Here is a 19,195-nt window from a genome sequence, read left to right on the forward strand (position 1 = left end):
ACTTGGAGCTGTCAAAAAGGCAAAGCCTGCATTTGAATGGAAAAGCTTTTTATTTCTTTAAAAAGTGTACCAACTATAATTATCCATAACTATGCAGGCCTGTTTTAATGCTGTTTTATAATTACAGGTCTTAATGCTAGATTATACAAAGTCATTTATAAATAGTCAGAACAGAGGGACTTTGGGAGTTTTTAACCTGTAGATTGCTGTGGGTTGTGGCAGCTGACGGGATTTTGCCTGTGTATGCATGGTGTTAGCTGTGCAGTGATTGATGAATCCCTTAATTAACTCCCAACAAGTTAAGATTTATGGCCTCATATCTTTTTCTCCTGACACATCTGTGTTTGTCACTTTTGAAGACATGGATAAGCCATTTCTCCAAAAGCTTTTGTGGGTATCTGAAATGTTTCTGAGGTATTTTGCTTAATGTAACAAGATTAGAGTTTTATGACATAAAATTGATGAAATTTTATGGCGTGAGCAATCAAACTGGGATGGATGCTGGTTGTATGCTAGAGGGCACTATCTCCTCGAATACTGGATGCTGCTCTAGACTTACTTGGGGTGTGCAGCCATGTATCAAATGAACCAAAACCAATGAAGAAATGTAGTAGAGACATCTTAATGAGGCTCTGTTAGAAGTAGCAATAAAAAAGTAGACCTGTGAAGAGATCACTTTTTGAGGTAGTTAACTCAAGGGAAAAACCAAACTGATGTTATTTGGTGGACTGAAATTTTTGGGGTGGATACTTGTGCGTGGCACGAAGAAAAGATTCATGTGGATGCTGCTCATCTCTTTATCTTCAGTGGGAAAATCCCACCGTGCTGCACTCAGTCTGAAAGCACTGAGATCAGTAGGCACAGTTTAAGCCTGCAAAGAGTCAGCTGTAAATCGAAAGGGAATAAAAAAAGATATGGAGAGCCATCTTCTATTGTAAAATGAATCACATCAAGAATTTGTGGGCTAAGAGTGTGTTAGAAGGGTGAGATTTTATCTCCCAGCAAAAAGCCACGCTTTTGCTATCAGAAAGGACATGTATTTAATGAAAATTTAACACAATTCTGCATATCAGGAAGCCTTTCTGAAAACAGGACAGTATCCCTTTACAAAATGTAGGGTTCATCACCATATTTTTTGAACTCACCACCAGATCTAAATCTTCAGTTCCATCCTAACCTTTGATCAAAATCAAGTCTGGGCTAAGGGTTTATATTTCAGATAGTAGGATGAGTTTTGCTGCTTCCCACTACATTTAAACTTTGCAGATTTAAATTGTCTAAAAAAAATTAATAGTCAGGTATTGGATTTGTGTTCAATAGAGATGATTAATGGCAATTCCAAATTCAGCTCTTCTTGCAAGACTTAAGAGGCTGGATTCCACCTGCAGGGATGTCCTATTAGATTCAGTTTCTGGACAGCTGTGTTCTAAATTCTCTGAAAGTTATGTCTTGTTTTTATGTGTGTGTGACTTTTTTTTAAGGTTTTTGTTTGTTTGTTTGTTTGTTTTCCCCCCATTATTTATTGACGTTTGAGGAAACTGACATTTATTCTTTAGATACACTCTTTCATTGTTATTGTTAGAGAGTGATGAGGTGCTGGAACAGGTTGCCCAGAGAGATTGTGGATGCCTCTCATTCCTGGAGGTGTTCAAGGCCAGGTTGGATGGGGCTCTGGGCAACCTGGTCGAGTATTTGCTCTAGCAGCTGGCAGTCCTGCCTGTGGCAAGGTAGTTGGGACTTGATGATCCTTGAGGTCCCTTCCAACCCAAGCCATTCTATGACTCTATTCTATGATTCTGTGATCGTTAAACCTTCTTCCAGAGTAATTGAAAATCCTTTTGAGTTTAAACTAATTTGTGGAAAAGATCTTCAGTCTATGTAAGTTGTAAACCATTGTGTTATCCCTGAATGTAGGTCCAAGGCATTTGGCAGGCCTTTGTTAAAATGGTATAATCCTAGTAACTTCATAAATAGATAGACCTGCTTAAAAGTGCTCAATTTCAGATAACATTGTTACTTATAATGTAGCTGTTTCTCTTTGCTTATTGTTTATAGTGGGAACTCTACTTGCATCTCAGATATAGACTCTTTTAATACCTGGTATTAGCTCCATAGGAAAGTAAAGAGGTGTGAAAAGGATATGGACTGAGGGAGAGAGCATTTAGAACTCAGAAGAGGAACCGATAAAGCTGCAGAAATAATGAGTGAATTTACGTTGTGTCATGTTTTCTTATTCATGTGAACTTCTGGGTGATTTGATCTTTTGCTGCCATACTCTTTGGTATTTACTGTCCTTTTGGAAGTCATTTCCAATTGAAGTATTTAGTTATTTTTAAAAAATCTTACATTTTCTTGTGGAAATTTCCCAGATGTTCCTAAGGAATAATTTCCACGAATGCGTGATGTTTGTGTCTGGTGTTAAAGGTGATGATGGGATTTCTAAAAGCATAGATTTTGCCTGGCTCAGGTTGGCTCTGGATAGAACTAGCTAGAAAGCAAATTGCGGTCATTGCCTGGGCTGCGTGACCCTCATCTGGTGCTGTGCCACTGCTTCTTCAAGTGTCCTGGTCACCTGGGAAGCAAATTGGATCAGTAACTTGGCTTTTTAGACACTTTAGCAATTTCTCAGCCCTCTAGCATTATGATGGCCATATGGTTTGTAATATAAGCAGGATCTTTTAAGAACTGTGTGAGGAAGGAGAAAGCTGCTGCTTCCCTGCTTCCTTTGCTGGTTTTTACTATGACCTGCAGACCCATAGGTTTTACTTCTAGATCATAAACATAATCGTCTCGTTTTCCCCTGTAAAAATGTCTGTCATTTTGGGAACAGGTGATGAGCAGAAGGTGATGACAATCTGGAGCGCATTTACTGAACGCTGTATGGGAAACCATATATGCACTGATAAAGATAGCAGAAGAGTTTTGCTTTAACGAGGTGGTCAAACTCCTCTTGTGAAGCCACGTGGCAGAATCTGTGGTTGTTTGGGGTTCTCAACTCAAACAGCAACTCAACTCTCAACTTCTCAACTTGGGTACAGAGTATATCCAAGGGCTGCTCCAAAAGTAATGCCTCCTACCTTATTCTGTTGGCTCACAACACCAGAGGCGGTGGCATGGCAGTAGAAATTGAACCTTCCCACCAATATCCCATTACATTTTGTTGCCATGTGACAGATGGCAGCAGAGGGGCAGTCTGACAGAATGACGCCTGATATGGAAGTGCATGTGAAGCAAAGGGATGTCACTATATTCCTCCATGTGAAAAAAAAATGGCACCCACTGACACTCATCAACACTTGCTGAATGTTGATGGAGTCCAAACAGTGGATGTGTGCACAAGTAGGTGGTGGGTGATGGCTTTCAGCAGTGGTGACAGCAAAGTGAAAGACAAGACACATTCTGGACACCCCTGCACAACAGTCACAACATGAAACGAAGAGTATCTTGATCAGTTCATCCATGCAAACCAGCTAATGGTGGTGTCTATGTTGCAAAAGAGTGTTCTGTAGCTGAGAATTTGCTCTATCGAATAGTGTTATTGTGCTTTTTGTATCTCTTGTAGCTTCCATGGAAATAAATGCAAGGCATTATTTTCAGAGTGACCTACGTACAAGTCTTCAGTACCACAGAGGGCATCCTTTCTCTTTGTTTCATTGTCAGAGTGAATTGCAGTGAAGGATTTGGTAGATAGCTTACAATGCTTTTAGACATCTTATCAAATATAAGTGTCTTAAAATATAGAACATAACTATGCAATAATTGACTAATGATTTTGTGTCTCTCCCTTTTTGTTTGCCAAAATTGAGACAACTGTTTAGTGCTGATTTTGTAAAAATCCAAGCCAGTGTTGAAATGAGTAACCAAAATGTTATACTCAAAATTAATAGAAAATGTGTTTCTTGGTGCAGTGCAATGCAGAATGTGAATAATTCATGTTAACTTCAGGGTGGTGTTCTATGTTTTCTGCAATAGAAAAGCTTGGGATCTGTCATGCCAAACATTAGCTGTAAAATGCTGAATTCAGTGGGCTAGTAGAGAACTGCCAGTAAGAGCGTATCTGTGATCTCTGTCTTTATACATATGCTTCTCTGCAGACACGTAGGTGGGGAAGCCTAGAAGACAGAATTCAGGTAGGATGTATGAAGTGTTAGTCTGTTGGACTAAGTCAAACATTAATAGAAAATACAGATTGCTTCTCTCGGTACAGGCAAAAGGTGGTGTTCAGAAGAACAGGCGATGTGCAGCTGAGTTTAGGTTCTGGTAGAGATTTTTTTTTATTATTTTCTTTTTTTTTTTTTCCCTCTTTTTTTTTTTTTTAATATAATCTAACTTGGCTCGGGAGGCAAAGCACAAAATGAGATCATTAGAAACAAAATAAGTCCTAACAAAGGGCTGTTTAAAGTCACTGTTTGTTTTCAGACCCAGTTGACTGCTGCTAAGAACCATTTCGTGCTCAATATGCCAAATCGTATGGACATGCTCCACCTCACAGCAGCCCCACACATGGTTCAAGAGGCTGCTGGGCTTTTGAAATGCAGCCCTTTAACTGTGAAGTGGAAAATCAAAATGGGGTAATTAGAATCATAAATGCTAGATTTTTGAGGAGGAACAGTATTACTTCAGCCTGCCTTTTCAGCTTTTATGTACAATAGTCTTCAGTTTCCTTGTTCATAACCTCTTCTTTTCCATTGAATATTTCTCATTTTTCTTTCTTTTCTTCTATTGACTACGTCTGCAGGATTTCTTACTTTTCATTCCACTCCTTATTGCAGATGCCCCAGCTTAGCACAGAGGCCCATTATGCCATCCGTGCACATACCCCGATTTTCATGAACAATGTTGCTGTAATTAATCCCAGAAGTCTCTTGCATTTTAATACCTCACTGGACCCCTCTGTTTTGAAACCCAAGCAGGAAGTGTTCCGGGTTGTCTTGTAAGATTTTCAGTGGTTCTTGGTTTGGGTGAAAACTTTTTCCGATAAGGATTCTATCAGTGCTCCTGAAAGGTGAATGTTCCCAGACAATCTCAACAAATGTGGACAAGGGGCTTGAATTTTGAGCCAAGATCTTTGTGTGATTTTTATTACGCGTGCTCTGTGCATCTCCCTTGTGTGTCCTTTTATATATATATGGATTACTGTTCCGTGTGTGTTTTTCTGATCTGACTATGGGTAGGAAGTCCCAGATATCTTGACAAGTCCTCATTCACTCAGTAGAGCCCTGAATTTGTGTTGTCAAAAAGCTTAGATTATTAATGTCCAAATGTTTAATTGCTTAATTATCCCAGATCCGTGAACCTGAAAAGATTCTTTCAATGTGATTATAACACTCCACCGTTCACACGAGTGAATTTTTATAAACACAGACATTTTGACTTGACAGCAAGCTATTTTATCTTATTTAGTTACATTGTTTTATTTCTTAATTTTATTTTATTTTGATATTTTATTTTTTAAGTTAAATATATGCAGAGGGTTATTCCATTAAAGCTAAGTTGACAATAGCTTGTGTCTTACAGTCTCTTGCAAATGCAAAACCAGATGGGTATTTTTTTAAAAGGAATTGCATTTCATTATGCAGTCTTCTTAGGTGAATTTTCATGTTTAAGAAGCCAGAATACAGGAGAGTGCTATATTAGTGTATTATTCTCACAACAAACAAGCCACTGTTCAGTTGCTACCTGCTTGGCCATTGTTCCCAATTGTGTATGCTTTGCAGTGGTATTTGGATGGTTTCCTGCTCTCTGCCAGCACAAAAAAGGCATTTCTGTTACAATGGCCCCTAACCACACAATGATGGCATTAAGGATTTATTTGGAGGTTTCATTATTTTCTCCTCTTTTGTTCCTTCCAGGATGTCTTCCAAGCGACCAGCCTCTCCGTATGGGGAAGCAGATGGAGAGGTAGCCATGGTGACAAGCAGACAGAAAGTGGGAGAAGAGGAGAGTGACGGGCTCCCAGCCTTTCACCTTCCCTTGCATGTGAGTTTTCCCAACAAGCCTCACTCTGAGGAATTTCAGCCAGTTTCTCTGCTGACGCAAGAGAACTGTGGCCATAGGACTCCCACTTCTCAGCACAACACAATGGTAGGTTTGCTAATGGTCTATTGTGCTTACATCCATTCTTTGAATTCTGCCTCTACAGTAGTTTGGCATCCAGCTCTGAACTTTATGGAGTATACAATGCATAGTTACACATAGAGAACACGCTACAATTATGTGAAAGCTCTGACCTAGCTGGACTGTCTTACCCTCTGCTACAAATGCCAAATCTCTCTGCTTTTCCTCACCTTTGCCTGCTGGCATTTAGAGTGCTAAAATTTTTTAGCTACATCAATGTGAATTTGAAGTGTGTGTGTTCAGCAAACAGTAAATGGTTTTGGAACACTGTAAGTGAGAGTCATGTTTGGCATGGTGTCTGAAATATCACCCCAGTGCCAAGTTGATGCAATAGTAAGGCACAAAAGTCTGTAAAAGGGTAAGAAAAAAAGAAACTTTGGATTTTGTTGTTTTTAAAAAATTAAGTCTGATAGGTATTTTACAAGCAACACATACAAGAAAATTGGTGATGTTTACAGAAGTAAATCAGCCTACCACTGCTTCATGTGTGAGTTACCAGCATTTTTGTGCACTTTACAAGTGACACTGTGGACTTAAGTCACTACATTTAGCAGCCTGCTGGAAGTCTAGAGCTGGCTTTATCTAAAAGCAAACAAGAAGGATGAGAAAGCAATACCACGTTCCCCTTTGGTAGGGCAGCGTCACTACTGCAAGGTGTTGTGTTAGACCTCTAATGTCGCGTACTGTGATACATTTTAATAAGGTTGAAAAGTGTAGGGAAAGGAATTGAAACTCCAGGACTTAGGCACCTTAACCGAGATAACCTGTATGAACACACTTATGCAGCTCTTGTCTGTTTCCAGATTGACTGCAACTTTTCTGTTAGTCCCCTACTTCAACAAGGGCACTGACAATTTCATTTTAAGTGAAGATAATGAATGGACCTGCATATTTGAAGGCTTTTAACAAGGCATCACCAAATAGGTGATGGTCTGTTCTCATAAAAGCCTGCAACAGCTCCATAGTGGTATTTAAGCCCTTACAGCTCGTTATGCATCTGTAAAGGCCCTATGTAAAAAGCCTTAGAGATTTTCTCTCATAGGACCAAGCCAGTGGATATTCAATGAAGCGGCTCTTCTAGACAAAATAATTCACTCATCTCAATCCATTTTTCTTCCTCTTTGGTACAGTGCTTAAGTTCAAACAATGGCTTAGAGTAGATTTTTTTCTTATTTTTTGGTGTTATTGTAACTTCATATGAATAAAGAACACTGTTCGGAAAATTACTCATGGACAGATGTCATTATCTTTCTCTAACTTTCTTGCTTCTGATCCTTTATCAAGTGTTTTATGGAGATGTAATTTGTAAATACACAATTCAAGCCACTGAGGTGTTGGAATATGTAATTGGTACATGAGCTTTGCTGTATTTTGGCCTGTTTTAAGAGAGTATTTTAGAGGCCGTTCCTGTAAGCACTTAAGTCAATAGAAGAACTTTTCATGACAACAGGAGGGTAGAATCAGATCCTAATGAGATAAAACTTCATTGTCTGCTAAGGAGGCGTATTCTAGCTATGCCTCAGTGAAACATTTAACTACTCTTTAACTGATTTTAACCAGCTTTTCTGTTCATTTATAGTTTTTAAGACCAAGAAGTTTAGCTGATCATCTAGTGTGAAGACTATATTTTATGTGATGTTAAAACAGCGCACTGTGTCTCTTTGTAATACAAAACACTGTATTATTGCATGTTTTAGACAGTTTAACCATGGTGGTGTAATATTGTAAGCTCACGTGAAGCATTTTTTTGGCATTGTAAGGACTGCTTTTGTCTTCATACATGCTTGAGAAAATTGTTTGTACAAATGTGACGTTTTGATAGTATTTCTTTTTTTAAAAAGAAGTGTCTTGTGAAAATCATCATCCAGGTAGGCCAGAAAAGATGTAGCCCGTGTGTGTCCAGAAACAAGAATGTGATCAGCATAAATGAGTAAAATACATAAAATCCTTCCCTTGGCCATTGTGGTATGTATATCTTGTAAGAAGGAAGTGGTTAAAACTAGTCCTTGGATAACTTGTAGATGACTTCAGTTTGTGTGATTAGCAGTTAGAAAAGTCTCTCACCTTCATAGCAAGACAAAGGTTGTTTTTATGCCATTTAATCTGACATTCTGGGCTCTTCTACTCTCTCTAGGAAGCAAATCCACATATGCACACACCACCACACAGTGCAGTCCAATACAGTTTTATTGACAAAGCTCCAGCAGTGTGTTTCACACTTCTTAATAGCTTGTCAGCTGTACTGCTACACCTACTGACCGAGTCTGCAAGTGACTATGGAGTTCTCATTTTGCAGCCACATGCCGCCCTTAGCAGGGTACACCCTTGCAGATTTCCCCAAAGACCCCATGAGACATACAGCCTGTCTGCAATCATGCACAGTATCACTCTGCTGCACCCCTCTTGGCCATACTGCTTTAGGCATGGTTGTTGGCTACAGGTCTTCTCTTGAGGGGTTCCTAGACAGACATGGTATAGATCCACACAGGCCTTTCATTGCTAGCTGCCCCATACGACACCCATTTGGCTTAGGGACATTAGGAAGTATTACTTTTCAGAAAGGGTGGTCAGGCACTGCAGTGGGCTGCCCAGGGAGGTGGTGGAGTCACCGAGCCTGGGGGTGTTCAAGGAAAGGCTGGATGTTGTGTTGAGGGACATGGTTTAGTGGGAGCTATTGGGAATGGGTGAACGGTTGGACTGGATGATCTTTTAGGTCTTTTCCAACCTTGGTGATTCTGTGATTCTATGATTCCATGAAACAATCTCAGTTGATGAAATGCACAGACAAGGGATCTGCAGAAGATACACAATTACAAAGTATTGTCTCGTCAGTAGGCTGCATAGCTGTATTCCTCTTGTCACCACAGCCAGCCCTGTCTTCTCACATTTTGCCTCAGCAATGTGTCTTGAAGAGACAGTTAGAAAAACAATTTCAACCTTGAGAATCAATTTCTTGGCCTCACTTTTCTAGCTGTCAATTGACCCCCTGTTTCATAGGTTATTTCCAGCTGTGCTTCCTTTCACAAGTCCTGCCAGCTGGGACGTCCTAGGATCCTCAAAGTAAACGGCTGATTGCAATAGAGTGATAACTCAAGAGTTTGCCCAACTTAGACTTTCCAAGATTTACTTTGTAATTTACCAAGTCATAACAACTCCTGTCTTTGTCTGCCAGCGTAGACACAGCTCTGAATGCTAGCTGGGTTTTGATAAAAACAGGGCAGAAATTTCAAGAAAGAAATCTTCCAACATCACCAAATCAGCAAAAAGCTGCAAAGCTGCATCCTCCATCTTTCTATGGATGGAAGATGCTGGAACTACAGCTAGGGAAAGACTATACGAAAGACTCAGCCTGAAACACAGAACATCCCATCTGAACACCAGAAAACCCCTTTTTTTTACAATAAGGCTGACTGAGCACTAGTGAAGATTGCCCCAAGGAGGTTGCAAGTTCTCCATCTACTCAAAAGCTGCCCACACATGATCCTAGGCAGCTGGCTCTGTGTGGCCCTTCTTGAAGTTGGACCAGATGAATGTCAGGGGTCCCTTCTAACCTCAGCATTTCTGTGGTTCCATGAAAGGCAATTGTATCCCAAACTTGCTTCCTCTTAACAGAAGAAGTGAAATATTTCTTTTCGGTAGGAAAGCTCTTCCACTAGTAAGAAAAGAAACAGTGAGTTATCAGACTTAAACCGAAAGCTTGGAAGAAAATATGAGACAAATCATTTGCTGTAGGATGCGCATTATCTGGCTGCCCTTGGAATGCTCATAGCAGGCCATAACCTTAGTAGGGAGACACTTGAGGATTACAGCACCTGTCAATACCTTTTTCTATTAAGCCTGTTGAAGCTACAGTATTTGGATAGTCCAGATAGTTGTTAACTCACTGAAGTTCTGAGTTAATTCTATTTGTTTGACTTATTGTATTGCTTAATGCTTTGTGCTTTTGCCACCTCTCAGGGCAGCTGATGTCACCAGCAGTTTGTGTGCTAATTGCTGAACATAAAAGATACCAATGCTAAAAGCACTGATTAAAGTACATTACAGACATTGTATACCGTGGTCAACTTTGGCTGTTCTTCATAACTGTAGAATATCACTGAAACACTGGACAAGATGAAAAAGAAAAGTTCTGACCAAAGAACAAACTGGTAAAGTGTAATTGTGACAGTGTCCAAACCTTCCATGCTGCGTGACTGCATTTGCTCTCCTGCACTTGTCTTGCACTTTCAGTGGGATTTAAAATTCATTTCCAGCTGTGCTTTAAACTGGTATGAATTATTTCAGTGCACTGTTAAAGGGCTTTATTGCTTCATACGAGCAAATGCTGCATTTCTGTGGTGGATGAAGTTACTGCTCTGTAACTTGGGAATAATATTAAGAAATTTTGGCTGTATTAACAATAACAGTTCTGCTGCTCAAAGAGCTTACCGACACATTGTCTCATGCTTTCCCTCCACTTGTCCAAAACAAAAGATTGCTTAAAACTGCATTTGAGTTTTGTCAATGCATATGTCCTGGCTTGCACTTCACCTGTTGGTCTGGGGTCATCAGTTTGTGAATAGCATTGGACCAGAACAACATGTGACTGGAGCGCTTAGCTGCTGTTCAGAAGTTGTGAAGGGAATGGAAATCTGAATGTATGTAGCTTTTAAAAAAGTCAAAAAGAACTCTAATTACACTAAGCTAAAGAATGCCTATTAAAAAAACCAACCCAGTGGTTTTAGAGAAATTTTAATTTCCAGTGTACCTTTGTGCATCAAGCTTAGGATAAGTTATTGTGATGCTACAATGCACAGTGTTGTGAACACCAGTGCCGTTATTGTGCCAGCTCTAATAATGAGAATTTCATTGTTTGGGGAGAGCAGTCTCCTACACTCTAGACAAAAGTGTAATTACTTTTGAACGATGTGGAATGTGCTCAGTTTAATAGCATGGAGAATAGATTCACAAAGATTCAGATAAAGCTAGCTTGGAAGCCATATGTGCAGTGTGGCAGTATGAAATTGTTAGCAGGCACCATCATTACAACACACACACACACATGCACACACAATTTCACAGTTTAAACTATAAACTGTTGTTTTTGTTATGGATAGACAGGCTTATCTGAACATGACTAGTTTAATTAAAGCAAAAATGGTGGTAAGTTTGCATTTGTCTGTTTCCAACGTTCCTTCCTTCCTCCCTTAATGGTAAACTGATATTTATAAGATGATGAAATTGCATTGTTAGAAACATTGCATTATAAATGTCATCACAAAAGTAGCACATGAAAGGAGTTTCCACAGATATAATTTCAGCCTTATGTCAGAATTAGATCTTTTCAATCTTTACACTTGCACCATTGCAGAGGATGACTGTGCTGGTTATTAGGAAAGGGAATAAATAAGGAAAATCAGCCTGAACCCATCAAACAGCCATGGAAGCTGCCTACTGTATTATTTAGTGCCCAGAAAACAGGGCCCTATCCTTGAGAAGCAGTTGTGGCAGAGCAAGAAAAAGCTCTGGCTATTATCAGAGTGACTCTGTATCTTCCGTTTAAGTTATTATAACTTACATTTAAGTTAATATAACTTATTTGTCCTTTTTACTGTAATTCTTTTCTCTCCAACGTTGTCCCATTTATGTATTTAAGTAATGTTTTCAGTATTTAACAAGTATTTGCGAACTCCTTGTTGTACAGATCCTGTATGGGGCATGTAAACCAAATAAAATACTTTCATTCTTCAGATGATACAGAGCACAATTCAGGAGCTGTGAATACAGTGAATTTCATTTACCTATGGCCCTGGAAAACCAGAATGGATATTTATTCCAGCTGAAATAAATGGGCAGAAAGGCCAGCTGAAGTTTGAGATGGCCTGTTGGTGTTTTGATCAGACTCTGAAAGGTCCAAAGGTTGGTTAGGGGATAATAAATAAGTAATAAAGTAGGAAAACATTTCTTTTTCTTAAGCAGGAGAGCTAGGGCAGTATTTAAAACAATAAATGAACAAATCAAGACCAGACTTATCATTTATAAATTGCCTGAAATACAGGGTGCGGATCACTGTAGTTTTTAAAGGCCATGAAGAGAAGTGGAAACAGCAGTTGTTTGTTTTTGCTGAAGATCATCTTACTGTGAAGCAGTCACATTTTTAATGGATTCATTTGAATGCAGTTAAGCAGAAAATAATCAACAGAAAAGTAAACACCTTTGTTTTATAGAAGTGCTGGGAACTGTATGTATCCATTGTTTGCAAGTGATTATATGCCTAAGAATCAATTCATTGACTTCATACTGGAAAATATCTTCATTTAAGCTTCTTTTATAAATACTAGCAAAATCTAATTCAAGTGAATAGCTGAAAAACTGCATGGGGAAAAAAAAAGATAGGTAAAAACATAAACCCCATGGTCCTTATGAATATTTGAACCAGATGGTCTCTCTTATGAGGAAGGGAAAAGAACTATCAAGTGCACGAGCAAAAAAATACTTAAGCCTTAAATGAAAAAAAAACTTGGTCGTCTTTCTAAGTAAATCTGCCTCTGTTTTCTACATTGGACACAGTGGCTTCACTCCTAATTAGTATCACAATTCAGACTGCTTTTAGTAGATTGCTCAGCTTGGGATTACACACACACACAAAGATTTAACAGGTAGTTTCACTGAGATTGTACATTTTTTCTGGAAATACTGGATTGGCATCAGCTCTGCCTGGCCAGCTTAGAGGTACATGCAGCTTTCATGGCTCCCAGTTGTGGTAGCATGCCTGCAGCAGCACTTAACAGCCAGTACCCAACATATTGGGGCAATGATGGGAAGAAACGAGATCTTCCAGAGGGAAGTAAAAGATGCCACAGATTGAAACAAAATTTTGATACTCTCAATTGAGGAGCCTTGACGAAGATGAAGGCTAGCGTATAGAAGAAGCCCTAGCAGGAGAGCAAGATTAGTTTACAGCAGCAATGTAGGGATTAAATATTTCAGCGTTGCTTCTTCTTGATTTGGTTTTTGCTTACAACAGTCAATCACTAGTGATGATACAACCTAGGTAGCATCGGTGGTATCTCTATCAAAATATGGACTTTGTATAATTTCTCCAGTCCAGATCCATCACTTCTTGCACTCAGATTTATTCTGAAGTTTTGTTTCTTTCTCTAGTTATAATGAATCTTTACAGTACTGCAATGAGCTGAAGACTTTCTTCTGCTAAGGAAACACTCAGTTCTTCATAGTTCTAGAAAGAGAAGGCAGCAGAAACGTAGTTCTCATGTTTCTCATTCAGCTGAGGGATTTACCTCCTTTGGCCAAGCTTCTACACTTTCAAGAGTATGGCCTTGGGCTGGCAGTATAACTGCTATCAAAATACAGACAACAACGCACCAGGCTTTCATGCCCTTATCTGACATGTCACAAGGCACACGTGAATCTAACTTGATGATATTTTGCATGATGCATAGTTCTATTTCTGCATACCATCTTGAATAATTTTTACTTCAGAAGTTGCCTGTTGATTTTGGAACTTCTGGAGCGTAGTTGTGCTTTCTGTTCTGATCCATACACTTTTTATGTACACCTTGCTTCCTCCTACCAGCTGGTATGGCATTCTCTTTTCATTGCAGGTGAGAAAGCCTCCTCCTCTAGTTGCAGCTTTATAAGAACACTATTACTGTGTCACTTTTTATCTGGATGCAGTGGTCCTCTGAAAACTTTTTTCTCCCTTGTTCATTTCTTTCCTCTTCCTGTAGTCATTATTTAATATAGTCATTTTTACTATATAAACAATTTAAAGCTTTTTAGTAAATAGTTCATATGAAGACATTGCATAATAAAATAAAGTATAGTGCTGTTTATTTGGACAGAATGTCAATAAGCAATGGTTGTTTTTTGATATGTGGCATACTTTCAGTGGAAATACACCAAAACTGAAATGCATTATGAAACATTGGTTTTTAGACTGTCAGGTTTGTAAGGAATGTCTGTTATTATCAGCTCTGGCTCTAAGAAGTGCAGATTTTTCTGCTATGCTAAATACCATCATGTTTTATGCCTCCTTCTCTCACTGTCAGATGTTTGTGTCCATAGTTAGGATGATACCCAACTGTAATGACATTTTGAAATATTTATTTATTTACTGTCCTTTTAATGGCTGAGTGAAAAGCTCCATTGTGTTTTTTGCCTTGTCTGTTTAGGTACATCTTTTCATGTTATACAAATGTTAAACAACAGTTGCATTAGGTTGTGCCAAGGTCAGCCTTCTTTCTCTAATTTTTCTTGCCACTGCTAAAACTTTTGTAGGATCACCAGAAATAGTGGTGGTTGGAGCAGTAATGAAAATGTGGCTGCATGCAGTTGCTAGCATTCGGTGTCATGTCATCCAGTCATGGCTTTTTTCTTTCATGGTGCTTGGATTAAGTGGGTTTGTTAATTTTCTTTGGAGATGCATGGCTAGAGAAGGGCCTGTGGAATAACTGATACTATGAATTTCAGCAAGGAGTTGGTCAAGTATGGGCATCTAACATAGGTAGGGTATTTCCTGAGGCACATACAGGAACCTACCTGTGGGAAAACTGGCAAACTATGATGTTATTGAAACAACCTTGTTCCGAAGCAATGAAATGGAGGGAAAAGCCCTCTTAAGTAAAAAGAACCTTGCATAGTTTGTGTAGCAAAATAGTGGATAGCTTGGCCAGCCTCGTTTGCAGATTTACTTTAATACTGTTAAGTTCTTTATTTCTTTTTCTAGTCTATGTACGTTTGTGTAACCAGATAACACATTTTTGCCCTTTGCGAAGGAGTGGACTCAGTGAATCCTGTGAGTTTATCATCACTATATAAAACAATAGACATAAGTGAGTGGAGATTGTGCCCATTTTAACTGAAGATAATGTTTTGCCAGAGCACCGTAAGCAATACTGTCATTATGTATGGAAATAGTCTGCTTCAGCATCCTTTTGTATGCTTTTAAATCGAGTCCACACCAAAGAAAAAGAAGGACTATAAAGATTAACTTTTTGTAGATCGTGCAGGCAAATTATATAGATTGTCCAAAACACAGACCAATAAAATCTAACATCAGACTGTTATTATCTTTATTTATATTGTGCCCAGAGCATGATTTATTTTTATAGAGACAGAAAAAAGAAACATTCCTGCCCTAGAATGCTTAGCTTATGACCCTGTTCCTGCAAAATAATCTGGTTGATTGGAACCTAATGCCGATGGTAGCAAGAGGGAGGGAAGGAGAGGTCACCGCCTGTAACTCCTTCTTCACAAAGCTTTTTGTAGGATTGGAGTATGATGACAGAAAATAAGAAATATTACAGCAAAAGGTAAGAATCCTTCTGACATCTTGAGTCTGAATTACTCTGATAGATTGTGTATCTATACACTAAGTCATATCAAAAGTGGAAGCTTACAATGCTTGTTAATATTGCTAGCCAGTAGTAATACAAAATATCTGTGCTTCAGGCCTTCTGTGTTGATTTCCAGATTGAATTTACAGTGTGAGTTTCATCTCTGAAACCCTGAGTTAAGCTTCCTTCTTTCTATGATTCTTTCCATTTTAAACTGCTTTTGTCATAATCACGAAAGCTGCTCAGGTTTGGATCCTTCTGTGTTCAAAAACAATAACATTCTCTGAGATTAGCATCTGGCTTTGTAGAATCTTCAGGCCTCCAAAAAACAACCAGATACAAAGACATAGCTCAGTGGATATAAGATTCGTTTGGAGAGTGTTATTTTCCTGCAAAATTTTTCTATCTTCCCTTTCCCCTTCCCTTCCCTTCCCTTCCCTTCCCTTCCCTTCCCTTCCCTTCCCTTCCCTTCCCTTCCCTTCCCTTCCCTTCCCTTCTGATATCTCACAGCAGTCTTAATAGTAAATTTCTTTTGACTATGGTTTCTTGGAGCAGTGAGAAAACATTTTTGCTTTCTCTTATGAGAAAAGGAAGTCAGCATTTAAGGTGGTCACTAACAATGCAATGCAATTGGGCATGGGAGTTGACAGTGAGGACCGAATTCATTAAATGCTTGCAAAGGACATTCCTAGTGGTAAGGTAGTAACTTTCGGCTTAACTTTATGGTTAATTGAAGTAAACATGGAATAGCAGAGTATGTTTCATTTTGCTCTAGCAGAGCTTCTAAGTAGGTCAGATAAATCACATCCTAAGAGCGCCTATTTTTCCTTACAGGTTGCAACTGGAGCTTAGAATGATAAGCTCAGCTGTTGATACCTATAGTTGAGACATCTGTAGCTAAATAACTTCAACCAGATAAGCCTTGAGTGAGAAGTAATTGCCTGGCAAGAGAATTTACCTCTTTGTAAATAAGTATTTGTTATACAAAGCTTACTTCTTCTGGGAATATCGAACATTCTGCATCTCAGAGCTCAAAGCCCTCATCTCTTTCAAGTTTACATCCCGAGTCAGAGTACAATTCCATGGCATATTCTTTAATTGCATGAATTTAAAATTTACAAATACTTTTTTTATTCTTAAGTTTATATTCTCTTGATACAGATGGCAATGCAGGTAGAGAGGGAAGGAGAGATCAGTCATAGTAGTTTTAAATCTTTTTTAAACCAATTTGATAAATTCTATTGGGAAACAGTTTTCAGGGTCTACAAACAGAACTGAAAACAGAGTGATTCAGTCCTGCAAAGAATACTTCTGCGGTAGATGATGTACTTTTCCTGTTTGCTTGTGGCCAGTGTAAACTTAGCTTTTGGACAGAGAGTATAGCTTCAGTTTTGAAGTTGTCAACATGAGTATTGTGTAATATATTGACACAGAGCCACAGTGAATTTGCTGGTTTTCCATGCGGATAAGCTAGTTTGACCAAAATCTCACTTTATTTTGTTATGCAAAATACTGCAAACAGTTGTTGGTTTCCACACTTGTAATTTTATAAATATTATCAAAAACTGTACTGTTTTTTTTTTTTGTTTGTTTGTTTGCTTTTTACTGTCTGAAATTTGACTATATTTCCAGTTTCTCATTTGATGGGGTTTTTTTTTGTTAGCAGTTCACTTCTATTGTCTGTACACGATAGTACAATCAAAATTAAACTTGCCCTTCAGCCATTGGTCTGTCAGTGTTTCCAAACTCAAGGGGAGTTGTGACTGCCATACATTTGAGATTGGGGTTCAGCTCAGCAGGATTTAGGCACACAAACGTTAGGTGTTTAGCATCTCTTCACAGTTTGGAAAAAGATAACCACCCTCCTGGAACAACCTTTCCAATCTTTAAATAAGCATCCAAGACAAGAAAGATGAATTGCCCTCTGAAAGTACTTGTCTATTGACTATAGAGGGAGCCTTGATGACTAGTTTAGACTAGATGTCTAATTTGGGGCTAAAATTAGGTGATAGTAATTCCATTCACAGTACATGGTGGATTTAAAGGAATAACACACAGTACTCTGTAAATATTCTTTCATGTTTTTGTAGAAGTAACGGTGTTCAAGCTCATCTTGGTGTTTTGTTGGTATTTTTTTTTGTGAATTTTCTAGCAAATTTGTTTTTTAAACAGTGCTGATGGTATTTAGTGGGATTTTGAGAGAAAGGTATGCCCTACAAACAAACTGCTGGATGTATATCCAGTCAGCAAAGTTAAGTTCAAATAGTAAATTTTACATTTATTGGTTAAAGAACAGAAGCAATTCAGTGTGCCTTCAAAAGGCTATTTTGAAAAGGTTTTCTGAGTATTGAAAAATGACATTGATTCCAGTGTTTTTCCTTATTTTAAAATTGGTAAATTACTTCTGAGTTGCTGTTAGAAATTGATGTGCTTAATAAAGCATTTGCCATTCTTTCTGTAAACAGCAACGAGTGTCAAATTTTATTTTTATATTTAATTCAGAAAAGAGAACAGTGTATTTAACCTGTTGTGTTTGAGAGACTTGATTTAGCCTGGCTCAGTCATTTGTATGGCCGTTCTGGAAGTCTAAATGCCCTACAGAGGCTTAGTAGATAGACCTAGCAACATTAGTTAAGTCTCAGCCTTATTTTGCAGAAATCTGTCTGCTTGACTTAATTCTATTTGTGTCGTCTTATGTGTTTAATCCAGAAAGTGGGTATGTATACATGTGTGCAGTTTCCCTTTTTGGCACCGAATTTGGTAAATTGTGTGCTGCAACTCGTATCATGCCTGCAGGCCACGGGAAAACGACGCAAATTAAATGCGAAATAGAGAGGAGACGTAATTTAAAACTTGCATCTTCTCGAGATGCAGTATGGCATATGAGAGTTGCAGCATATTGTAAAAAATCCCTTCTATTTCCCCAACAAGCATGCGGTGTTTTCAGCTGTCGGGCTGCTGGGGGTGCCGGCGGACCCGTAGGTGCCCGATGGCTGTGGCTGGGCTCTATCCAAGGCAGCACCTGGCCATGCTACACACGCTCCGTCATCTTGTCGTCTCCTTTCTGCCGAGCTGCACAGGTCGGCATTCTCCCCTGCCCTCCTCCGTCATTCTGTAATCATATTTATTTTACACAGGCACGCGGGTTCTCTCTTCCCTTTTACATATGTTGTTTTGCTTCATGCAGAGAAAACTCCAGAGCCTGACAGGGCTTTTTTTCTTCTTCTTCTTCTTCTTTTTTTTTTTAAGCACTCCAAATTCTATCCAGCTTTAAACTCTTATGTTTATAACCCTGAATATCTCTAAAATGTCTTTACCTAAAACACTTTATGGTTTTATTACCAGGTTTATGCCAGTAATAATATTCACATCAGCTTTCTTAGGGATAATCTTTAAGCAGAACCTAGCAAGAAAGGCTTTGAAAACTATCATTCCCAGGAACGCAAATCTCGGAACATGAAACATCGGTTTAATCGCCCTCTCTGACAACTTAACACGACAGATTGAAAAATACAAGCCGATATGGAAGTGGGATCAATGGATTATCAAAGTCCTAAACATCTCCTCCTGGGGGAGGGGGTGCCGGGCCCGCCGGGCGAGGTTGGTGCAGCTTACGGGCCTGACTGGCAGCGGAGCGGGGAGGCAGATTTACATGCGGCAACTCAGGGGGCTTTGTCACGGCAATTGTATAAAGTGATATACAGTGCAAATCGACTCGAGCATGTCCCTGGATAGCAGGC

General features: G+C 38.9%; 1 protein-coding gene across 17 annotated transcripts in view; it reads left to right on the forward strand.

Annotated features, from left to right (window-relative positions):
• SOX5 (SRY-box transcription factor 5) overlaps positions 1-19,195 on the forward strand; it is a 637,312-nt gene that overhangs the window by 375,199 nt on the left and 242,918 nt on the right. For 14 of the 17 annotated variants that reach the window (XM_048933367.1, XM_048933363.1, XM_048933368.1 and 11 more), the window contains one exon: positions 5,853-6,084. In XM_048933367.1, coding sequence (XP_048789324.1) covers positions 5,854-6,084 — 231 coding nt within the window. In that variant the 5' untranslated portion in view covers position 5,853. The remainder of the gene's footprint in view (positions 1-5,852; positions 6,085-19,195) is intronic. The other 3 variants (XM_048933373.1, XM_048933374.1, XM_048933375.1) reach the window with 1 other exon arrangement.

Source organism: Lagopus muta, chromosome 1, assembly GCF_023343835.1.
Source record: "Lagopus muta isolate bLagMut1 chromosome 1, bLagMut1 primary, whole genome shotgun sequence".
Taxonomy (NCBI): domain Eukaryota; kingdom Metazoa; phylum Chordata; class Aves; order Galliformes; family Phasianidae; genus Lagopus; species Lagopus muta.